Source organism: Phascolarctos cinereus, unplaced genomic scaffold (assembly GCF_003287225.1).
Source record: "Phascolarctos cinereus isolate Bilbo 61053 unplaced genomic scaffold, phaCin_HiC Scaffold_4;HRSCAF=312, whole genome shotgun sequence".
In the NCBI taxonomy this organism is placed as follows: Eukaryota; Metazoa; Chordata; class Mammalia; order Diprotodontia; family Phascolarctidae; genus Phascolarctos; species Phascolarctos cinereus.
Window position 1 is genome coordinate 700,246,402 of NW_027555847.1, and position 23,846 is coordinate 700,270,247.

General features: G+C 44.8%; 1 protein-coding gene across 4 annotated transcripts in view; it reads right to left on the reverse strand.

The window, feature by feature from the left end:
• Positions 1-716: 716 nt before the first annotated feature.
• Positions 717-23,846, reverse strand: part of TMEM116 (transmembrane protein 116) — a 47,207-nt gene continuing 24,077 nt past the window's right edge. For 2 of the 4 annotated variants that reach the window (XM_078154315.1, XM_078154318.1), the window contains 8 exons: positions 15,277-15,381; positions 13,758-13,820; positions 10,365-10,408; positions 9,883-9,966; positions 7,418-7,556; positions 4,343-4,487; positions 3,057-3,130; positions 717-1,352 (listed from right to left, as the gene is read on the reverse strand). In XM_078154315.1, coding sequence (XP_078010441.1) covers positions 1,146-1,352; positions 3,057-3,130; positions 4,343-4,487; positions 7,418-7,556; positions 9,883-9,966; positions 10,365-10,408; positions 13,758-13,820; positions 15,277-15,381 — 861 coding nt within the window. In that variant the 3' untranslated portion in view covers positions 717-1,145. The remainder of the gene's footprint in view (positions 1,353-3,056; positions 3,131-4,342; positions 4,488-7,417; positions 7,557-9,882; positions 9,967-10,364; positions 10,409-13,757; positions 13,821-15,276; positions 15,382-23,846) is intronic. The other 2 variants (XM_078154314.1, XM_078154317.1) reach the window with 2 other exon arrangements.

A 23,846-nucleotide genomic window follows, 5' to 3' on the forward strand; every position in this document is an offset into this window, starting at 1 on the left:
TTGCAGAGTTCAGATCTAGCTGGGTGACCCTGAGCAAGTCACTTCACCCTGTGTGCCTTAGTTTCTTCATCTGTAAAATGAGCTGGAGAAGGAAATGGCAAACCACTCCAGTATCTATGCCAAGAAAACCCCAAATGGGGTCATGAAGAGTCCGACAGGACTGAAACTTTTGAACAATAAAGTGAGGGTGGCAGCTAGGTGGCGCAGTGGATACAGTACCGGCCCTGAAGTCAGGAGGACCCGAGTTCAAATCCAGCCTCAAACCAAACACTTGACACTTACTAGCTGTGTGACCCTGGGCAAGTCACTTAACCCCAATTGCCTAAAAAAAACAACAACAATGAAGTGAGGGGCTTGGACTAGGTAACTTTGGGGGTCCCGTCCAGCCCTAGGTCACCAGTCCTATAATTCTGTGATATGAAACCAACTTGCCCAGAAGTGAGGCCCAGTTACTGATCCTTTAGAATTCCTGATCATTTCTTATCACTTAAAACCATGTAGTGATTTTGAGAGGCTGGTCAAGCGTCAGAATAGAGTGAATAAGAAAATAGAAGAGTATTTGAAAGCCCCCTAGTTCCAGACAAGTCAGGTTTGGGGTCAATCTTGACCTTGTTTTTTCACACTTCTTGAGGGCCCCCCTTTCATACACCCCCTAAGCCCCCACCCCCAAGGCAAGGAAACTCAGGCCTTTGTTATAGTTAATCTCAGACTAGGTGTTGGAGGAAATAAGTGTTTATTCCTCCCCACCTCCAAGACCACAGAGTTGCATGTCTAACAATAACATTTATAAATAATTATCTGGGGTTTTATTGTTTCCACAAGGGAGTTCCACAATTCTGGGCCTCCTTGAGGTAATGATAGCCACCCAGGAGGTGGGGGTGGGCTTATCTCCCTGAACTGAGATCTTTACAACTAGAAATGGACAGTGACAGAAGGAGAAACATAACTGAGAAGAGAACATAAAACCACCCCAGTCACTAATGTCCATGCTCCAGTAGCAGTAATCTTCTGAGGGCGGGAGTGTTGGGGGGACTGGGAGGGGCAGCTCATGGTGGCAGTATCCCACGGTCCTCCTCGCCATCACTGCCTGGTAGGCACATCCTGCAGAGTATCCCCATCTTGGTGGCCCCAATTCCTCTCAAGCTTCAGAAGACAGTGGAGGTAGCATCTGCCGGAGTAGGTCTAGACTCAGGGGCACCTAGAGCACCAGTGTAAAACCTCTTCTGGGAGCGTAGCAGGGGAGTCTGGGTGTCTGCATCCCTCCGAGCCTCCCGCCTAAGCCTGTGGAATCTGTGTTGCGTCCAGCCGTAGACTCCACAGTTGAGCAGACCCTGCGATGCTGCTGTGAGAGCCTAGGGGAAACAGAGGGGTAAAGATGTCTACTTTGCAGTCTCCCACAAGCAACCCTTGCCCAATGAGGACTATTCTGTTCTCAGCCATCCATCAGCCTTTGCCTTTTCAAAGGATATTTCTACTTTGTAGAGTTTTCTTCTTGAGTGGAGGTTACATAGGGAATGGCCAACAAGGAGAGAAAAGAAGCTTGCCTCGGGACACCGCAAGATTTCTACATTGCTGAAAGGCTGGCCACTGCTGAGAAGGCAGGGGAGAGGTGAGCCAGGGGATGGGGACACACACACATTGCACAGTGGTGGTGTTGATACACTCTAAATTTCAGCACCCAAAAGACTGTACTCTGACTATCCCACCCTTGTTACAGGTCTTACATTTCCTCAAGCTCACTCACTGAGCCCTAGCATCAGCTTCCCTGTCCTAACTCATAGTGGACGCTTCCTGTTGCCACCTCAGTGCTACCAGGGTGCTGGTCAGAGAGAGGCAGGGGACAGCCCTCTAGCAGCCTCATCCCATCCCCAGGCTTCAGAAGTTTGAAAGAGTTGGATTAAATGGGGTTTGCCAATTTGTCAATGGCTTCTTAGCACCCTCTGTACCAAGCTGAATCTTCACAGGGACGATTAATTCCCAGGCTGTACATAAAAGCAGAAAGACAGTTCTAGAAGGCCTGATGTGAAGCCAGGGAGAGCTGGGTTCAGGTCCTGCCCCGGACAGACACCAGCTGCATGACCCTCCCTGCTTCTCAGTTTCCTCTTCTATAAAATGACAGAGTGGGACTAGCACCAGGGTGGGAACCTGCCGCCCCAAGGCCCTATAGGACCCTCCGGGTCCTCAAGTGCAGCCTTTTGACTGAATCCAAACTTCGAGTTCTGGACTAGTAGATCCCTAAGGATCATTACCTGTAAGCAGACCACCACCTTCAAGCTTCCCAGAAGTTAAATTCCTCCCAAATATTCTTATCTCCCCCCAAAAATAATTATATTAATTACTACCCAATTTCATGAAAGTATAGCCTAGAGCTTTTGTTTTTTCTTATGTACACCCCACCTCTCCATTTTGCCTTTTTTTTTTTTAAATTTTGGTCCAGACTTGTGATTTCATTGGTATTTTTTGGAACTCTTCTTTTAGGGTCCAGACTTGTAATTTCATTGGTATTTTTTTTATTCTTCTCTTGGGGTTCAGATTTGTGATATCATTGGTATTTTTTCTTCTACTTTGGGGGTCCAGATTTGTGATTTCATTGATATTTTTTGGATTCTTCTTTTGGGATCCAGATCTGTGATTTCATTGTCGTTGGAAATTCCAAGTGTAAAAACGCTTTGCATTGATACAAATCAGCTGTTTATAGTCTTAGAAAGTTGCCTGGGTCACTGAGAAGTTAAATGATTTGCCAGAGGTCATCCAGTTAGGATAGGTCAGCGGCAAGATTTAAACTCAGATCTTCCTGACTCCAAATCTGGCTTTCTCTTTACTACATCATGCTGCCAGCAAGGCTCCTCTGTCAATGAAACCAACTGGATCCTGCACTCTTTAGAATGTATTTGGGCATTTTGGCGAAGCAGTCTCCTCATTGGTTAGGGTGCCAATTCTGTTTATGTTTAGCCAGTGGGGAACATTTATTTATATGGACCAAGGAGGCTGGAGGGCAGAGGGCAGAAGAAGGAAAGCAGGGGCAGAAGGGCAAGGACGAGGCAGGAATGAGTTACCTGGAGAACATAGAGGGCCATGTGCAGCTGGGTGTTCTCTGGCCTGGTCAGCTTTATGATCACCAAGATGGCAGCTGCGAATACAGATTACTGTCTTTAAGTATTTGAAGGCGATTATTATCTAGAAGAGGCTTAGCATTGTTCCACTTGGCCTCAGAAGGCAACTGGAAACCAGGAAATCTGAGCACCCCTGCCCCCCCCCAAAAAAAACAAATTCAGATTTAATGTTGGGAAAAACTTCCTAATGAAGTGAGCCGCCTCAGAAGGGAATGGGTTCCTCTTGTCCTCATTCCAAGTCTTCAAATAAAGATTGAATGGGCCTTTGGGCAGAGGCTAGAGGTAGGAAACTGGCTCAAGGAGATGGGAAACTAGATGACCATCAAGGACACTTTCCATTCTGATAAGTCTATGATTTTTGGTAAGTTTCCATGGCCCTCCTTTGTACCCCAGAGCATAAAAATATGGGCTACAGAATCGCTGGAAAAGAAACTGGGAGCTTCATGGACATGTAGCCTCAAGTCTGAAGATACAAATAACCTGTCAGGTCTTCTGTCTGCCTTTCTGATGTATTTCACTGGAGACTGGGCATTAATGGTGGATGGATTCCCTATAAGAAGATACTGTTCCCCCAATCTAAGTTTACCAAGCAAAAGCTGGATGATTGTTTGCTAGGGAGTCAGAGGTTTAAGTTTAGAGATCTAAAACTAAAGAAGCCATGGTCCTTCTTTTACAGGAGAGGAAATTGAGGCCCAGAAAGTTAAAGTAATTTGCCCAAAGTCACACAGCTAGGATTCAAACCCAGATTCTGACTCCAGGTCCACTGGTTTTTCTACTATACCACAACTTGTGCCTCAGCTTCTCTTTAAAGGGGGCAGGCACACAGCGGAAAAAAATAGTGGGTTGAAAAAAAAGAAAATAGCGGGGGTGGGGGGCGGTGGAGAAACCAGGGGATGTGGATAGATCCAGTATAGTTGAAGGGAGTCAGGAAGAAGTAAGTTAAAATCTGACCTCAGACACTTACTAACTAGGTGACCCTGGGTGAGTCATTTAACCCCATTTGCCTCAGTTTCCTCATCTGTAAAATGAGCTGGAGAAGGAAATGGCAAACCAGTCCAGTGCCTTTGCCAAGAAAACCCCAAAAGAGGTCACGAAGAGTCGAAAACAATGGAACAACAACAGTGCAGTTTTCAAGGCCTCAGAGACTTTGTCAGGCTGGTTCCCCCCAAATCCTTTTTCTGGGCTGGAGCCCTTCTTCCCTGGCACTCCTCGAACCCTGAGCTGCTCACCTGGACCCCAACAGCAAAAGAAGGCGACTGGATAGAAACACACTCGGTGCTCCACCACACGGATCGAGGCCCATTGCTCATCCCCCAGGAAACCAGTAGATTTCACGAACCTCTTATACAGCATCTGAGCCCGCGTGAGTAAGGCCTGGAGAGGAGAAGGAAGACGAAGGTAGATGGAAGCAATGGTGTGTGAATACAATGGAATACGACTGTGTTGGAAGAAATGATGAAGGACATAGTTTTAGAGAGACTTAGGAAGACTTGTATGAACAGAGGCAGAGTGAAGCGAGCAGAACCAGGAGACCAATTTATACAATAATACCAACACCATTAAAATAAACAAGTTTGAGACTTAAAGAACTCTGATCAACACAGTGACCAATCACGATTCTGGAAGCTAATGATGACAGATGATCAATGTCACATCAATCATATACTTTTTGGACGTGACTAATGTGGGAATTTGTTTTGCTTGATTATGCATGTTTATTACAAGGGATTTACCCCTGTGGGAAGGAGAGAAACTAGATTTTTGTTCATTTGAAATTTTTAATTTAATTTTTAAAAAAAACAACCAAGGCAAAAAATGTCCTGGCATCTCAAGGCAAATTCCGGTAGTTATCAACTCTGGGATCAAATACAGTTTCCACTGTTTGGCATTTAAAACTCTTCACCGCGCTGGCCTCTAACCTATTTTTCCAGCCTTCCCCAATCAGTTAATAAAATAAGTCAATAAGCACTTATTAAGCACCTAGTATGTGGTGGGCCATGCGGTGGGCGATGGAGATTCAAAGATAAAAATGGAACAGTCTCTGCCCTCGAGGTGCCTACGTTCTATCGGGGAGACGATTTGCATGTAAATAGTATATACAGAATTTATCCAAATTTGGGCAGAGTATAAGCCACTGGGAGGCTCACATCAGGCGATATGCACAAGGTGGGTCTTGAACTCAAGCTTTGAAGGAAACTAGAGATTTAAAGAGGGAGGGCATTCCAGGTATGGGGCATGGCCAGTGCAAAGGCAAGAAGCTGGAGATGAAAGGTTACATGGCCAGTTTCCTTGGACGAGAAGGGGAGGAATGCATAATACGGCTGGAAAGGTACTTAAGGCCAGGTTATAAAGGACTTTAAAGGCCAAATAGTAGTTTATATTTTTATCCTTGAGGCAACAGGGAACCACTGGAGCTTATTGGGTGAAGCAGTGACCTGATCAGATCTGTACTTTGGGAAGATCACTTTAGCAACTGTATGGAGTATGGATTGGTCAGGAAGAGCAACCAAAAGGCTATTGCAGCCATCCAGGGGAGAGGTTATGAAAGCCGAAGTGAGGGGAGAGAAGAGGGCACAAAGGGGAGATATTGTGGAGGCAGGAGTGATAAGATTTGACAACAGATTGGATATGTGGAGTGAAAGAGGGTAAGGAGTCAAAGACAACACCAGGCTGTGAACTGAGGTGATTGGAAGAACGATGGCATCCCCAATGGAAACAGCTAAGTTAGGAAGAGGAAAGAATATGGCAGTAAAGATGATGGGTGAGCTCTGTTCTGGACACGCTGAGCTGAAGATGTACAATAGACGGTGATGGAGGATTGTAACTCAGAGGTGACACTCGTTCAGCCATTTCAATCATGTCTGACTCTCCCACACCCCATCTGGGGTTTTCTTGACAAAGATACAGGAGTGGTTTGCTATCTCCTTCTCCAGATTATTTTTACAGATGAGGAAACTGAGGCAAACAAGGTGAAGTGAATTGCCCAGGGTCACACAGTTAATAAGTGTCTGAAGCTGGATTTGAACTCGGGAAGATGAACCTTCCTGACTCCAGGCTGGGAACTCTATCCACTGTGCCACCTAGATGTCCTAGAAGAGAATCTAGGACTTGATAAATAAATCTGAGATGTGTGTGTGTGTGTGTGTACATACATATATATTGAGAGAGAGAAAGGGAGAGAGAGGGAGAGAGAGAGAGAGAGAGAGAGAGAGAGAGAGAGAGAGAGAGAGAGAGAGAGAGAGAAGGAAAGGAGAGAGAGAAAGAATTAAACTGGTAGGAGCTAATTAAGTCCCAAGGGAGATAGCATAGAGAGAAGAGTCCCAGAACAGAGCTGTGGGGTAGACCACAATTGATATGAATGATGAACCATCAAAGAGAATTGAAAAGGAAGCAGGGTTCAGACAAGAAAGAATGGTGTCATGAAAACCCAGAGAGGAGAGAGCATCTATGAGAAGAGAGGGTGATCAGTGCTGTCAGATGTTGTATAGAGGTCAAGAAGAACGAAGAATGAGAAAAAGCCATTCAGAATCGGTAATTAATAGATCACTGGTGATTTGGGAAAGAACAGTTACTCAGCTGAATACTAAGCTTGGAAGCCAGAATACAGTGAGCTTAGAACACAGTGAGAGGAGAAGTGGGGTAACAAGTATAAATATGTTTTCTAGGAGTTTGGTTGCAAAAGGGAGGGAAAATACAGGAGGATAATTTGGGGGGATGGTTGGGTCTGGAGAAGTTTAGGACTTTTTAAGGATGGGGTCAACATGAAAGTGTTTGCAGTCAAGTGGAAAGGAATTCATAGAGTGATTGAAGGTTAGGGAGGGTGTGACGGTTATGGGGGAGACCTGCTGAAGGAGATGGGAAGGGTGAGATCAAGGATACATGTAGAGGGACTGGCCTTACGGAGGAGAAAGGCCCCCTCTTCATCAGACCCAGGAGTAAAAGAAGAGAGAATGGTGGATAATGCCAATGGGTTTTGAAATGCTGCAAAGGGGAAAAGAGCAAACTTCATGACCCATGTCCTCAATTTTCTCAATAAATTGTGAATTGAGGTAGCAAATGCCAAAAGCTGGATTTTAACCCAGATATTCTTAAATACAAATACAGGACTCTATTCACAGTGTCATTCTGCTTCATGACACTGAGGAATCTTCCAGCTCTAAGTTTCTGAGACCAAGATCCACCATTTGGGGTGGAGTACTCTGGGAAGAACCAGTATTACGCAAACTGTCCCAGACCTGAGACGAAGCCCCACCCAGCCCTGGACTGCTAGACAGTCAGCCCCAGAAAGCAAGCTGGCACTGTACCACAATAGCGAGGAGACTGAGCAGGAAGCTAGTCAGGAAGATGATGAGCCCGTAAAAGTAGAGGATCTTGCAGACTGATGTGCTGGCAGAGGGCAGGAGTTCAGCCATGGCTGGGGGTGGCGAGTGCATCAGGAGACACCTAGGATGTATGAAAGAATGGGAGTCAGGGGGGCAGAGCAGCTGTGGTCCTAGGACCAGAGAGATGCCAATGGCTAACTCAAAGCAATGAATATATCACTTTGAGACCCATCTGAATGTCCAGGATGCTCTGGGGGTCTCTGGTCACTGCCAACCCCACTCCCCACTCACACACACATATACACACACATACCCAAACACATGCGCACATGAAAACATACAGACACACATACTCACGGACATGAACACAAATACATGCATACATTGTCCTGATAGAATAATAATAGTATCTACCTCACAAGGCTGTTACAAGAATAAGTATCTGTAAGGTATGAGATCATATCTATAAGGTGCTTGGCAAAACTTAAATCCCTATGTGCACATTAGCTGTTATTATTAGTATTAGACAATGGGAACTGGATCTGTGGTTTCATTGATGTTGATGCAGCCCCACCCTGAGGCGAGTTTGTGGTCCCCTGAAGAAGGCTTTATACTTTTGGGGAGATATGAATTCTGATGAGTTGAGAGACTTCTGAGAGAGGGGGAAGAGAGAGAGGGAGAGAGAGAGAAAAAGAGAGGGATGGAAGGAGAGACAGACAGACAGATAGAGACAGAGAAACAGAGCAAGAAAAGAGAAAGTGAGGTATAGACTTTGAGAGCCCACCAAACCAGAGTTACGTAGGGAAGAGCTGGCACCTCAACAGGTACCTTGATTCCAAGCATCTACACCCACAGAGACTGCTGGGAACGGACTTGTTGGGTGAGTTCACTTTCTCTGTGGCAGTGCCCAGATTTCATCTCTCTCTGGGACATAGGGCTCCCTAACTCTTGAGTACTCCATCACCTAAATGCACCTGTCTGGCTTCCCCAATTACTGCTTTACTGCTTGTTTTGATGTTTGCCCAGCATCCGTGATTCTTTTGTGTAATACATGTTTGGTAAGAGGGGACGCTAAACTGGCCAGGATTAAATTCATAGCTATTCTCCAGGTCTGGCGAGAAACTGTTACCAGGGAAAATGGCTTTTATCCAAATCTCCCCTCTCCAAAAACCAACCAAACAAAAAATGATCATGCCATTAGACTTCAAATATCCGATATGTAATAGATAGTAGGGGTATTGGGCTGGAATTAATTCTGGAGACAGCAGAGTAAGGAAATGAGCACCCAGCCACAGCTGTCCTCCCCCTCCCCATAAAGGGAGAAACCTAGTCTCCCTAAAGAAGCAGAGTGAAACATTTCTGTATTATCTCTGATACACAGTCTACCTATTATATTGATAACTCCCAGATGAGAAAACTTCCTCTGCCAATTCAGATCGGCATGTCTCTGACTGCAGTCTTAGAGAGTCATCCATGGCACTGAATGGTTAAGTGATTTGCCTAGGGTCATAGTCACTGTGTGCAGGGGCAGGACTTGAACCTAGATCTTCTTGATCCACTCTTGATCCATTATGCCACACTGTCTCTCAGTTCTTATCATCATTAATAATTCTGATGGAGTCAGCCACTTCTCTAGCCATGGTCCATAGCTCATACCCCACAGCCACCACCCAACAACCAACGATATATCAACAAACATTTAGCTACTATGTGCAAGGAACTGCACTAGGCACTGGGGAGGAAATCAATCAGCAAACATTTATTAAGCCCTGCTGTATGCTAGTCAAGGGGAGGGTGAGGAAGATACAAAGACAATAATGAACCAGACCCTGCCCTCAACTAGGGAGATACAAAGTATACACAAGCAAGCAAATGCAACATACAAACAAAATAATATGAAGTAATCGAGAGGTAGGGAGTACTAATCACTTCAGGGCATGAGATTAGGAAAAGCTGATATAGGAGGTGCCACTTAAACTGGGTTTTCAAGGAAGCCAGAGATTCCTTGAGAGATAGAGGAGGAGGTGCAGATAGGTGGTGCAGAGGATAGTACACAGGATCTGAGTTTAAATCTGGCTTCAGAGACTTACTAGCTGTGTGACCCTAGGTGAGTCACAACCCCAATTTCGAGAGAGAGGAAGAGAGAGAGAGAGAGAGAGAGAGAGAGAGAGAGAGAGAGAGAGAGAGAGAGAGAGAGAGAGAGAGAGAAAAGAAGAAGAAGAAGAAGAAGAAGAACAAGAAGAAGAAGAAGAAGAAGAAGAAGAAGAACAAAGAGGAGGAGGAGGCAAGAGGTGGAATCAGTACGGGGCCAACTTGACAAGAACCAAGAGTCCATGAAGGGGAATAATATGAAATAAGACTGGAAAGAGAAGTGAGGAAGAGAATGGTTCTGGTCCTGGAAGATAAAAGGAAAAAGAGTAGAGTTGATAGATTTGAATTTTACATACCTATGACTCTGGCTGAAGTTATGGAAACATTCGCTGCTGTTTCCCAGACAGAATACAGGTACCATCAGCAGCAGAGGGATTAGGCTAGGAAGAGAGACGACGTGACCCTCAGGAATGGAACATTTTGTGAACTTCCCTTCCCTCCAGACTCCCTCCCATGCCTCCCACCAACACACACACACACACCTCTCAGAAAAGATAGATGCTTTTTTCTTGCTACCATAATTCTCTAAGAACATTGTCATCATTGTATATTCTGTCTTCCTGGTCCTGCTTGCTTCTCTCTGAATCAGTTTCTACAGTCTTCCCATGCCTCTCTAGATCCATCACATTCATTATTTCTTACAACACAGCAATATTCCACTATATTTGAGTCCCATAATTTGTTTAGCCATTCACCAACTGATTCTCCTGTTTCTTGGTACCTGGCATCTGGAGAACTCAGACCCTTACAAGAAGAGGAAGGAGAGGCAGAATCTCACCTGGACAAAACAACAGCTATCCATCCAACTCTGGAGGTGTAGTCCTGTGAGAATGACAAATGGGATCAGTGTTCTAGGACTAGGCTGCTGCATTACAGGAAAGATCCCAAGAGGATAAACACCAACCAGATTCCCTCCTGCCAGTGCAGATCAGTGCCTCACTGCTAACGCAGTGCCTGTGGTACCCACAGGTTAAGGGAATAGAGGTACAATCCTTGCCTTTGAAGAGTTTATAATAAGAAGACTTGAGTTTAAATCCAGCCTCAGACACTTATTAGTTATGTGACTCTGGGCAAGTCACTTCACCATGTTTGCCTCAGTTTCCCCCTCTGTAAAATTATGTGGAGAAGGAAATGACAAATCACTCCAGTATCTTTGCCAAGAAAACCCCAAACAGGGTCATAGAAAGTCAGAAACGACTAAAAAATGCCTTACCAGCAACAAATGAAAGATAATTAACAGAATTAAGAGATGAGGGAGGATATTTTTAAACCAGACTTAAGATCTCATGAGTTATGGGAACTTTAAGTGAAATCCCTCTACCAAGGCAAATGAGCAACCTATCTGCAATTTACAGCCATGGAAAGTTGTCTGGGACACTGAGGGTTAAGTGACTTGCCCAGGGTGTGTCATAAATGTGACTTGAGTTCAGGTTTTCCTGATTCTAAAACCAACCCTCAGGGGCAGCTAGGTGGCACAGTGGATAGAGCACCGGCCCTGAATTCAGGAGGACCTGAGTTCAAATCTGGCCTCAGACACATAATACTAGCTGTGTGACCCTGGGCAAGTCACTTAACCCCATTGCCTACCCCCCAAAAAAATAAAACCAACCCTCCAACCACTGCTGTCTCTCACACACCACCGTCCAAGTGTAGAAAAATAAGACACTGAAAACTCCTTAAATTGACTAGAATTTGGTTGTATGGAATATTGCTTAAAATAAGGGCAAGGAAGATCTTTTCCTTCCGTGTCCCACCCTCCCCCTTATAACTGGCCATAGTGTTTGGCTAAGGTGGCTAAGTAATAAGTACTTATTAATCAGTTGATTGATTGATTACGTTAAGATCTAGGCCATCATATTTTAGGAAGTTACGTTGATTAGCCAGAGAGTGTCCTGAAGTGGGCAACCAGGGTGGTGGAAAACCTTGACCTCATGTCATATCAATGAAACTGGAGATGATGGATGTGGAGAAGAGAAAATGCAGAAGAAGGGATGTCATGTGGAAGAGAGATCCACCTCGTTCTGCCAGACCTTGGGGGCAGACCCAGGAGATAGTGCAATGGAGAGACAGTGCAAAGAGGAAATTTTAGCAATGATATAAGGGGTAGCTAGATGGCTCAGTGGATAGAGCACAGCCTTGGAGTCAGGAGGACCTGAGTTCAAATCCAGCCCCGGACACTTACTAGCTGTGTGACCCTGGGCAAGTCAGCCCCAATTGCCTAAAAATTAAAAAAAAAAGAAACATGCAATGAAGAAGATCCTCCTAACAATGAAGAGTGCCCCAAAATGCAGTGAGCTGTCCCAGAAAGCAGTGAATTCCTTTTCCCTACGTGCCTTCAAGCAAAAGCTGGATGACCACTTGTTATGAGCTATGAACTAAAAGAGAGCTCAGGGGGCTATCAAGTCTGACTCTGTTGTTTTTACAGATGGAGAAACTGAGGCCCGAAGAGGTGTGGTAATAAGTATCATGGCTGAAATAGGAACCCGGGCCCTTCAACTACATAACCAGTGCTATTTGTGCTGTGACAGGGCTCCTGCTCTGGTATTATACAGGGGGTGCTTGTCTAGGGAAGGGCTGAGCTGATGGAAATCCTCTGAGGTCTCTTCCAAGCTCCCAGATTCTGGGACTGACCAACTCAAACAGGAGAGTGCCAACCGAGCAAAGCGATGAGGGAGGAGTCTGCGCTTTCTCCCATTTCATGCCCTTTCTCGAGCCCCGGTCACCTCCCATGTTCCTGCTTTCTCACCCTTGGCTATCGCCAAAAGACAAAGGCAGATGGGAGGGACAAGACAGATGTAACCCAGGGAGGCAGAAAGCAGGAGAAAGACCTCAGGATGCCTGCGACTCACACTCCTTCCTTAGCCGGTCCTCAGCAGGGCATGAAAGAACTGTTCAAGCACAGAATAAAGCAGACATTGGCCAGACAGATGCTGCAGAGCCCCAGGAAGGAGACTGACTCCAACAACAGTTATTAAGTGCCCCTGCCTTTCAATCAAATTCAAGACATTTATTGATCGTTTACAGTGCTGAGCACTAGGGATACATAGAAGAAATCAATCCATATTTATTGCAGAAACAGATGTTGTCCTTGGTTCTGGAAGAGGACCCGTGACTTCATGGGTAATGCCTTGACTTGTGCATGAACCGGATTTAAGTAAGCCAAAGCTCTAAAAAGTCAGCCTCACTCTCTCCCCCAAGAGGCATCAAAGTCCAGTGGCAAGACATATGTCAAGACAACTGGCTGAGGCCTGGGGAAAGACCTTTTACAGATGAGAAACTGAGGCAAACAGGTTTAAGTGACTTGTCCAGGGTCACACAGCTAGTAAGGGTCTGAGTCCAGATTTGAATTCACAAAGAGCCTTCTTAACTCCAAGGCCTGAACTCTGTCCACTAGGAATAGCAGGAATAATCCTTCATTCAAGTGTCATCCCCCCTTTACAAAGGAGACAGCCAGGGAGGTTATTTATTAAGCTGTATGGCAGGTACTTCATTGGGCATTGGGGACATAAAACCAAAAATAAAACAGGACCTTCCCTCAAGAGACTTACATTCTATAAGGGGAGATGACGTTCTGTTTGGTGTTTCACTGCCCTTCGCTGCCTAGCGTCCCCCTGCATTTCCATTCTTCTCATACCTTATTCCCCAGCGTGTACTCTTCAGTCCAGGGACACTGGCCTCTTTACTGTGCCTTGAGTAAGACGCTCCATCTCTCATCTCTTGGCGTTTTCTCTGGCTCTCCCCCATGCCTGGAATAGGCATCATCTGGCCTCCTGACTTCCTTGGTTTCTTTCAAGTCTCAGTTAAAATCTCACCTACTCCAGGAAGTCTTTCCCAACTCCTTTTCATTCTAGTACTTTCCTGCCATTGATTATTTCCTATTTATCCTGTAGTTAGCTTGTACATGTTTGTTTGCTTACAATCTCCCCCATTAGACTGTAAGCTCCTGTGAGGGAAGGAGCTTGTGCCTTTTTTGTATCCCCAGGGCTTATCACTGTGCCTGGCATACCATAGGCACTTAATAAATGCTTATTAACTGACTGATATATATACACACACACACACACACACACACACACACACACACACACACACAGAGATTATATACAAAATAAATGTCATGGGCATCACAGCATACTAGAAAGACAGCCAGCCTCAAACCTGAGTCTCTGACCTTCTCTACCATTTCCCGGCAGCCTTCTCCTCCTGGAAGATGCCTCTGTCCTGATCTAGATAGCTGGAAGAGACCTCAGTGGTCATTATGTGAAGTCCATACGTGAACAAGAATCCCCTTTAAAACCCACATGGCTCTGCTTGAAGACCCCCAAGGAGGAGGAGCCCATCCCAACTGGAGATAGCCCCAACTGTTAGGAAGCCCTTCCTGACATGCAACATTAATCCACTCCTAGCTCCTGGATCTGCCCTGTGGGGCCAAGCAGACCAAGTCTCTCTCTTCTTTCACTGGACAGCCCTCTAAATACTTGAAGACAGCTCTCCTGGAGCCACTAAGTCTTCTTCAGGTTAAATATCCATCTCTGTGGCCAGGGTGTTAACCAAAGGTTAAGTACTCTTCATCTTTTGACCGTCAGAGCAGAATAAATCCCTGCTCCCGTCCGATGCCTGCATTTCAGATTATGGCTAGGATGGGTGAACCCACAGTGAATAGTGGCTTCTTCTTGACTCAAAGACCCAAGGACTTGAGGAAGGTCCCATTTCTAAGCCTCCTGAGCTTCCTATCCTCAAAAAAAAAAAAAAAGCTTTTCTGGAAAGCAGAATCTAATTTTTTTTTTATTTCCACCAGGTTATGGTCCACTCTGAGGGTGGCTTTCCCAAAGCCAGGGACACAGAAGGGGAACTCTGGGAGGCCAAGGAGCAAAGGTCTTCTTTAATTAAATCCCACCCAGTACACCTGGGGCCAAGAGTAGACCCTAATATACTTTGAAAAGGGTAGAAAGAGGGGCAGCTAGGTGATGCAGTGGTTAGAGCTCTGGCCTTGGAATCAGGAGGGCCAGAGTTCAAATCCAGCCTCAGACACTTACTAGCAGGGTGACCCTGGGCAAGTCACTTAACCCTAAATTGCCTAAGCAAAAAGAAAAGGTAGAAAGACCTCATTTTTTCATGGGCTCATAACTGAAAGATATTTTAGAGATTATCTAATTCAATTCTCTCATTTTACAGATGAGGAAACTGAGACCCAGAAAGCTTCAGTGATTTGCTTGAGGTTATATAAATAGTAAGTGGCAGAGCCAGGATTCAAACCCAGGTCCTCTGACTCCAGGACCAACATTCTTTCCCCTGCCTCACCATACTCCTCTTTTAAAAAAAAAAATTGTTTTGGAGGTCATTGGGATTAAGTGACTTGCCCAGGATCACATAACTCATATGTGTCGGAGGCCAAATTTGTACTCAGGTCCTCCTGACTTTAAGGCTGGTGCTCTATCCACTATGGTGCCACCTGTCCCTTACATTAATTTTTTAAAAAGTTTTATCCATGCTTTTTATTTTGACATTACAGCTATTTCCTAATATATCTCACCCCCACACCAGTTGAGTCCCACCTTGGACCAGAGAAAAGCAGCTTAGTGTCCAAGCCTGACAGCATAAGTTCCATTCCTCACCTGTAGCCCCCCACCTTCTCTCCTAAGGAGGGAAGTGTCAATAGACTCTCCTTGTATTCCCCAAGCTACACTCACCATTGCAGAGGCTGAGTAGATATTCTGGTTGTATTTCACCTTCAGGTCCATGTAAAGGTGCCACGTGAAGTTGACAGTGTAGAAAAAGGACGAGATGTAGAAGATCTAGGAAAATTCAGATGGCCAGTCAAATTTGTCCACTCACCTGTTCATTCCCTTGGCCTCCCAATTTCTTCTAATGGCACTGACCACTTGCTGGTTCACCAGCAGGAGGTGCTTTTCAAAGCTAGGGAAAATTGAGTGACTTGTCTGTGACTCAGACATGTCAAACCCAATGAGAGCCCAGCTCCAGCCTCTACGATGGATGTAAAGGTTGCTGATGTCTGTGGCTGAATGCTCACAACACCAGCAGCAGCTGCCCTTACGGAGAGTTTAGAGTGGTTTCCAGGAGTGTGATGGTAAAAGTTTAACAACCAGCTCTCCAGAAGAACAAACAAACCCACAATACACTTTTAAGTTTAATTTGTACCATTAACCTTTTCTTGAAGTGTAGGTAATCCACAAAACAATAAATTAAGCCGTGGTTTAGCCTTTTTCAATTGCCAAAGTGCAAATGCTCCTGCTGAAAATTTAACAACCGGCTCTTGCCAGCCAGCTACAGCTGGCTCCAAGACATCCCTGGATGTATTACATTTCTAGCCAACTTGATATATCACAAAAATTCTTTGGAGTTAAAAAGGAATCTCTGAAGTTACCTAATCCAAATTCCCATCCAATGTACAAATCCTTCAGTCATAGATAGTATCCTGGTTCTGCTTAAATATTTGCAGTAGGGCTCACTGCCCCTGACAAAGTAGCCTATTCCAAAGCCTAGCACAGTGCCCTGAACATAAATGAATACACGAAGAATCTGTGATTTTGTCAGTATGGGGAACTTCCTGGGTGGAAACTCGCTCCACCAACATGAATTGCCACCCATTTATAACTTGGTAGATCTGTTCTAGGGAGCTGTCTGAGACAAATAGTGGTTAAACGATTGGCTAGTGTGAGAGGGGAGATACGAACCCAGGTCTTCCTGATTCTGAGCCCAGCATACCGTGTGCTAATCCTCGCTCACAAATAGAGCATAATGAATGTTTATTGAGTTGAATGGAATTCTTTTGTTAGACTGCTCAAATATTTGGAAAGCTCATTCTAGCACTGAACAAAATTCCCCTTCTTTGTAATTTCCACTCACTGATTCTAGTTCATCCTCCAAAGCTACATAGAACATCTGTTTCCTCTCCTGTGTAAGATCCCTTCAAATATTTGAAGACAGCTATTGTAGGTACTCTAAATCTTTTCTCCCTTCAGACAGCCCTAGTTTCTCCAGCTTTTATCAGATGATGTTTTCCAGGCTTGTTCACCTTTTCTGGTCATGCTCCAATTTGTCACTTTTGGAGGGGAGAAGAAGTGGGGGGGGAGATCCTAGACTTGTGATTTTACCAGTGTAGGGACCTTCGTACACTGTGTGGAAGGTGTGGAAATATTCTACCAATGCAGATCACAACATCTTAGTACAATCAAAAGGGTCTTTAAAGATCATTACATCCAACCCCCTCATTTTATAGATAAAGATACTGAGACTGAGAAGCAAATGACATGCCCACAGTCACACAGCCAGTATGTATCACAGATTCCTGACTCTGAGGGTGGTGTTGGATTTTCTTCAACTGCTATACCCAGAGGTGAACACAATATTCCAAGACTTGTAGATCCAGATTTAAAAGAAAAGAGAAAAAATACTCATATTTTGAAACAATGAGAAAAATCTTCATAGGTGTCACCCTCTAGAGAGCGAGCTTCTCGAGAGCATATAAGTATGATTGAGAGAAGTGACTATTGTGAAATTATAATGACCCAGCTGGACAACAGAGAAGTGAGAAAATATATCCTGTTCCCTTCTTTGCATAAGCGGGGGACTATGGGTGTGGAACACTGCATATGCTGTCAGACTTAGACAATGTTCTCTTAAACTGTATTTCCATTTTCTTTTTTCATTCTTTCTTACAAGGGATGGCTTATTGCATAGGGAGAAGGAGAGGGAAGATTGAAAAATATTGTTGTTGTTGTTCAGTTGTTTTCACTCATGTCTGACTCTTCGTGACCCCATTTGGGGTTTTCTTGGCAGAGATACTGGCGTGGTTTGCCATTTCCTTCTCTGGCTCATTTTACAGATGAGGAAACTCAGGCAAACAAAGTGAAGTGATTTGCCCAGGGTCACACAGCTAATAAGTGTCTGAGGCTAGATTTGAACTCAGGAAGACATCAGGCCCAGTGCTCTAAATAAAGTCGATGTACAAACAAAAGGTATCCATTTGAAAAATGAGTCAGAGGATATAGGATTTGGGGGGATTATATCAATTGCATAAAGCAAGGTCACTCTGCCTTGTGATGTTTATAAGGTTAGTGGCAAAGACGTCACCTTAAACAAACTCATGAGTCCTGCATCCCTAGTAGAGGATGAAGAAGCAGAGAGGTTTTACGAAGATGCTCCCAAAGTCCTCCAAAGGAGGTTGGCTGACATGACTTCCGAGTAATGATGGGCACAGGATGGGGACTTGGGGAAATCAGTACATTGGAAAATGAGGTTCAGGATGAAGAAATAACAATCACCGCTGGAAGGCGGTGTCACAGAGTGGACGGTGAATCATTCTGGTGAGTGTACTGAGGCTGGATTAGAGTAGGCAGACACCTGAGGCAAAGAGACCATCGCGGAGGAGACTGCAATGGTCCAGGTAAAAGAGGATATCGTTTAATCATTTTTCAGTTGTGTCTGACTCTTTGGAGTTTTCTTGGCAGAGACACTGGAGTGTTTTGCCATTTCCTTCTCCAGCTCATTTTACAGATGAGGAAACTGAGGCAAACAGGGTGAAGTGACTTGCCCAGGGTCACGTAGCTAGGAAGCGTCTGAGACCAGATTTGAATTCTGGTCTTGACTCCAGACCCACTATATCTCTTAGCTGCCCATATACCTACTTTCTCATCTTTTCAAATCTTTTTGCCCATGTTCTACACACCTACCTCAAGTATTATGGGACTTTTCAGTCCAGTGACACTGGCTTCCTTACTATCCCTCACACAAGACGTTCCATCTCTCGGCTCTGGGCATTTTCTCTGGCTGTCCCTCATGCCTGAGATGCTCCCTTTCTTCATCTCCACATCCTGGATTTTTTTCAAGTCCCAGCTAAAATCCCACTTTCTACAGGAAGTTTTCGTCAGCCCTTCTTAATTCTAGTGCCTTCTCTCTGTTGATTCTTTCCTATTTATCCTATAGATAATTTGTACATATTTGTTTGTATGTTGTCTTCCTCCATTAGACTGTGATTTCCTTGGCAGGGAGTGTGGGACAAGTTCTGCCTTTGTATTCCTAGTACTTAGCACAGTGCTTGGCTCTTAATAAATGCCCATTGGCTGCCTGAAATGGAAGCAGATAGGTTTTCATAAATGATTCCCTAGGGCACTTCACATCTTTATGATCACGACTGGCTGAAAGATAACTTGAACACAAGATCATACAATGATTACTATATGTTGGTGGAGCAGATTCTCTCCCCAACTGAATTCTTCCTCTATTGCTGGCTTCTGGCCTGCACTGCTAAGCTCTCAAACTCTTGCCCCTTACCACCTGTGATCTAGTACGTGATACATACTTTCTCTGGGCCTCAGTTTCATCATCTGCGAAAGAAGGTGGGGAAGAGTTGGTCTGGAACGATGACCAGGCATCTGTAGGCAATTGGTGGTATGGTGGATAGAGTACTGGACCTGGAGTCAGGAAGACCTGAGTGCAAATCCAGCCTCAGACACTGACTAGTTGTGCGACTCTGGACAAGTCATTTAACCTCTGCCTCAGTTTTCACATCAGCTTAGATTAGAAACCAGGTCTTCTGAATACAAAGCCAGTGCTCTGTCCACCACACTGCTGTGCTCCCCTAAGTCATTTCATCTCTCTCAGCCTCAGTTTCCTCATTTGAAAAATAAGGATGACAATAACATCTAGGGAAACTACATGACCCTGGAGAAGTCATTTAACTTATAAATTGCAGAGAAGGTGACTATCTGCATTAGTAGAAGGAGTTTCCTTATTTGAGAGTTCCATACCAATGAAATCATAAATCCAATCTTTATCCCTATTGGTACACCACAGGACTGTGAGGTTCAAATGATGTAATACATGTAAAGCACTTTGCAAAGTGATACAAAGCAAAAACGGCTCCATATACTTCAGCCAATCTCAAAGTAAACAGTTAAGGATCAACAGAGAGCCTACCTTGGGAAAGAAAGCATTGCTATTTCTCCACACTGAGGGTACAAAAGATTTTGATTTATGCTGAGTCACAGCATCAGAGAATCCAAGAATAGCAATGACTAGGAGGATTAATCAGATTGAGCCTCTCAGAGCCAGATGGTCCCAGCAGAGCTTTCCAGTCCAGATGTCATGCAGGCATCATAGGATCATGGATTTAGAACTGCAGAGGACCTCTGAGGCTATCTAGTCCAACCCCTTTGTTTTACAGATGAGAAAACTGAGACCCACAGAGGTGAAGGGACTTCCCTAAAGTCACTAAGTGACAGAGGTGGCACCGGAGTTGAGCTCTCTCAGTCTCCAGATCCAGATCTTTCACTCTTTCTGATGTACCACATTGTCACCACTGCTGATTCACCAGCTTGATTCACCAGCGTGCTGGTCAGTCAGCTGAGCTCACAACGGCCAGTAACCCTGAGGAAAACTCCAGGTCTCAAGCTATGGTGTAGAAGCCAAGTCAAGTTAGTCCAGGTGGAAAGCTTCCATATGAACCGTTTGTCAGGGAATGACCAACGGTAGCTTTTTTCAGGAGGTATTGTGGTACAAGTAGAAAGAACTTAGTAGGCCCTGGAGTCAGAAAACTGGTAAAGATGTCAGGGGATAAGAGTATTCAGCATTGGAGTGACCAAGAAAAGACAAGCAAGTTCAAGTCGACGAGCATTTTTTAAAGCACCTACTACTATGTGCCCAGTACTGGCCTAAGTGCCTGAGATACAAAGGAAGGCAAGAGAAAAGAAGACAGTCCCTGCCCTCAGGAAGCTCAAAGTCTAATGAGGGAGACAACATGAAAACAATTGTATAAATAAGCTATAGAGGATAAATTGGGGGGGGGCCACTAAGATTAAAGAGGATTGTGAAAAACTTGCAGAAGGCAAGACTTTTAACTAGAACTTGAAGGAAGTTAGGAAAGGGGAGTAAGGCATAAGAAGTCCGGAAAGATCAAGTCAGCCAACTTGTGAAGGGCTTCGAATGCCAAACCAAGGCTTTTATATTTGATCCTGGAAGCAATATGGAGCCACTGGAGTTGATTGAATAGGGCAGGGGTGGGGAACCTACAGCCTCAAGGCCACGTATGGCCCTCTAGGTCCTCGAGTGTGGCCCTTTGATTGAGTCCAAGTTTTACAGAACAAATAAAACTTGGACTCAGTCAAAGGGCCACATTCAAGGACCTAGAGGGATTTGTTCTGTAAAACTTGGACTCAGTCAAAGGGCCACACTCGAGGACCTAGAGGGATTTGTTCTGTAAAACTTGGACTCAGTCAAAGGGCCACACTCGAGGACCTAGAGGGATTTGTTCTGTAAAACTTGGACTCAGTCAAAGGGCCACACTCGAGGACCTAGAGGGCCACGTGTGGCCTTGAGGCTGCAAGCTCTCCACCCTGGCAATAGGGAGTGATATGGTCAGATTTTCACTTTTGGAAGATCAATTTGACAGCTAAATGGAGGAAGAACCGGGAAGGGGGAGAGATTTGAGACAGGTAGACCAACCACCAGCTATTGCCATAGTCCAGTTATGAGGCGACAAAGGATGGTGGCAATGTCAGAAGAAAGAAGGGGGATGTTGCAGAAGTAAAACCAACAAGATTTGGCAACTGATTGGACTGGGAGGGAGGGTGAGAAAGAATGAGTACAGGATGACCCCCAGATTGCTAGTTTGGTTAAATGGGAAGATGGTGGTTCCCTCAATATGGAAGTCAAGACGAGGGGAAAGCTTGAGGGAAAATTAACAAGTTTAGTTTTGGACACATTGAATTTAATATGTCTATGGGACATCCACTTTGAGATCTCCAAGAGGCAGTTGGAGACAGGAGGCTGGATGTCAGGAAAGAGGTTAAGGTTGGCTAAGTAGATTTGAGAACCATCAGTATAGAGATGTTCATTGAATCCATGGGAGCTCATGAGATCAGTAAGCAAAATGGAATAGAGGGAGAAGAGAAGAAGGCCTTGGAAAGACACTCACAATTAGTGACCACGAAATGAAGATCTAGCAAAGAAGATGGTCAGATAGGTAGGAGAATCAAGAGAGCGCGTTGTCATGAAAACCTAGAGAGAAGAGAATAACAAGAAAAGAGGGTGATTGTTTCAAAGGCTGTAGAGAGGTCAAGAAGGAGGAGGCCTAAGAAAAGGCCATTGGGTTTGGTGGTTAATAGGTCATTGGTAAACTCTGGAGAGAGCAGTTTCAGTTAGGGGATTGGATGCCATGATGAAGTCAATGAAAAGACATTGTGAGAACAGTCCTGGATCTGGTTTATCCCATTTCCCCTAGGCAAAGGGGAAGAAGAGCCTTGAGCAAAATGGAAAAGGAGAGTAGACGTCTTAGAATCACAGATGGAGATAGAACCTTGACCCTTCACTTAGCTCCTATCTGTTGGCACACTGCCGAGAATCCATCCTAGAGATGAATCATAGAATTAAGAGTCATGGAAGGACTTTAGTAACCTCTACGCAAACAGAATCCCCACAGCAACATGGTGGACGTGTAGGCATTTAGTCTCTGTTTCAAGTTGTCCAAAAAGAAGGAATTTATCACCTCTTGAGGCACAGTTGGGAAATTTTTCCTGACATCAAGCCTAAAGGACCTCATCTCAGTTTCTACCCACTGATCTGGTCCTACCCATTACAGCCAAATAGAAGTCTAATCTCTCCTCTATGTTGTTATTAATCTATGAGCTGGAGAAAGAAATGGCAAACCACTCCAGTGTCTTTGCCAAGAAAACCCAAACAAGGTCATGAAGGATTGGGCAAAACTGAAAAAGAAGTCAACAACCCGTGACCCTGGGCAGTTCACTTCATCTGATTGTTTCAGTCTCCTCATCTGTCAAATGAGCCAGAGAAGGAAATGGCAAACCACTCCAGCATCTTTGCCAAGAAAACTCCAAATCAGCTCATAAAGACACAACTGAAAAAAGGCTGGAAAGATCCTACCGTCCCCTCATCTTCTTATCCTATATCTTCTGCCCTTTCTCAGCTGTCTGCACTCATTACCTAAACTTCCCTTTCACACACTCCTCAACTCTTTGCAATGTGGCTTTTGGCCTGATAATTCAACTAAAATTGTCCTCTCCAAAATTACCAGTACCCCTTAACTGCCAAATCTCAGTCTTTTTCTTTCAGTAATGTGGACGAGAGGGCCTGAACTAACTAGAGTCGTGGCTGTGTGAGAAGGGGGTAGAGGAAGGAGACGCCGGCAGGAATCGTGCCTTTCTCTGTACCTTCGTCCCCAGCTCCTGGTATATAGTCTGCACTTAATAAATGCCTGCTGACTGATGAACAAATTGTGGATTGTTTGATTAATAGATACCAACTGATTGATTGATCGCCCAAGGTCACACAGACAGGAAGCAGGGAAACCAGTATTTGAACGTAGCTCACTCTTCACTATAGTTCCATTGAAGTGGGAAGTAAAGTGTCTTAGTCATTGGCACGCAGATAGCTAATGTGCAAGGTAAGATTCAGAACTGGCTCTTCTGGTCCTTAGGTCCTCCCCTCTGTGTGTGCATGTGCATGTGTCATGTGCGTCTGTGTGTATGTGTAGACATACAAATACATACACACATATGTGTGTATGTATATATACACATACACATCTACGTGTGTATACATATATGTACCACATTTAGATGGGCAGCTAGGTGGTGCCACAGGAGATAGAATTTCAGGTCTGGAGTCAGAAAGACTCATCCTCCTGAGTTCAAATCTGGCCTCAGACACTTCCTAGCCATGTGACCCTGGGCAAGTCATTTTACCCTGTTTGCCTCAGTTTCCTCACCTGTAAAATGAGCTGCAGAAGGAAATGGTACACCACTTCAGTATATTTGCCAAGAAAACCCCAAATGGGGTCACAAAGAGTCAGACACAACTGAAATGACTCACCAATAAAATCACATTTAAGTAGCATTTTCAGATTCACAACGTTTTATAAATATCATTTCATTTTATCCCTCATGACAACCCAGTACCCCTGGCAGTTGTGTTGGTGCTGTTGTTGCTATTTTACAGATGAGGAAACTGAGGCAGACGGCAGATAAGTCTGTATAGCTATAGGGAGGTAGTACTGCCTTTCAGAAGCTTCCCTGTCCTGTTCTCTTAGCATAGGCGGTCTTGGTTTAAGAGGCTCTCCTGATACTGTGCCACTCCCAGGTCTAGGGGCTCTCCACCATCCACTTATAGAAACAAGGAGTTCCCTGTGTGACTGATCACCTGAGGCTAAGCTGGCTAAGTCAGCCCTACTTCTCAAGAGCAGCCAGGACCAGCCCAAAGGCAGGGAAGTTGGTCTAAACCTTGC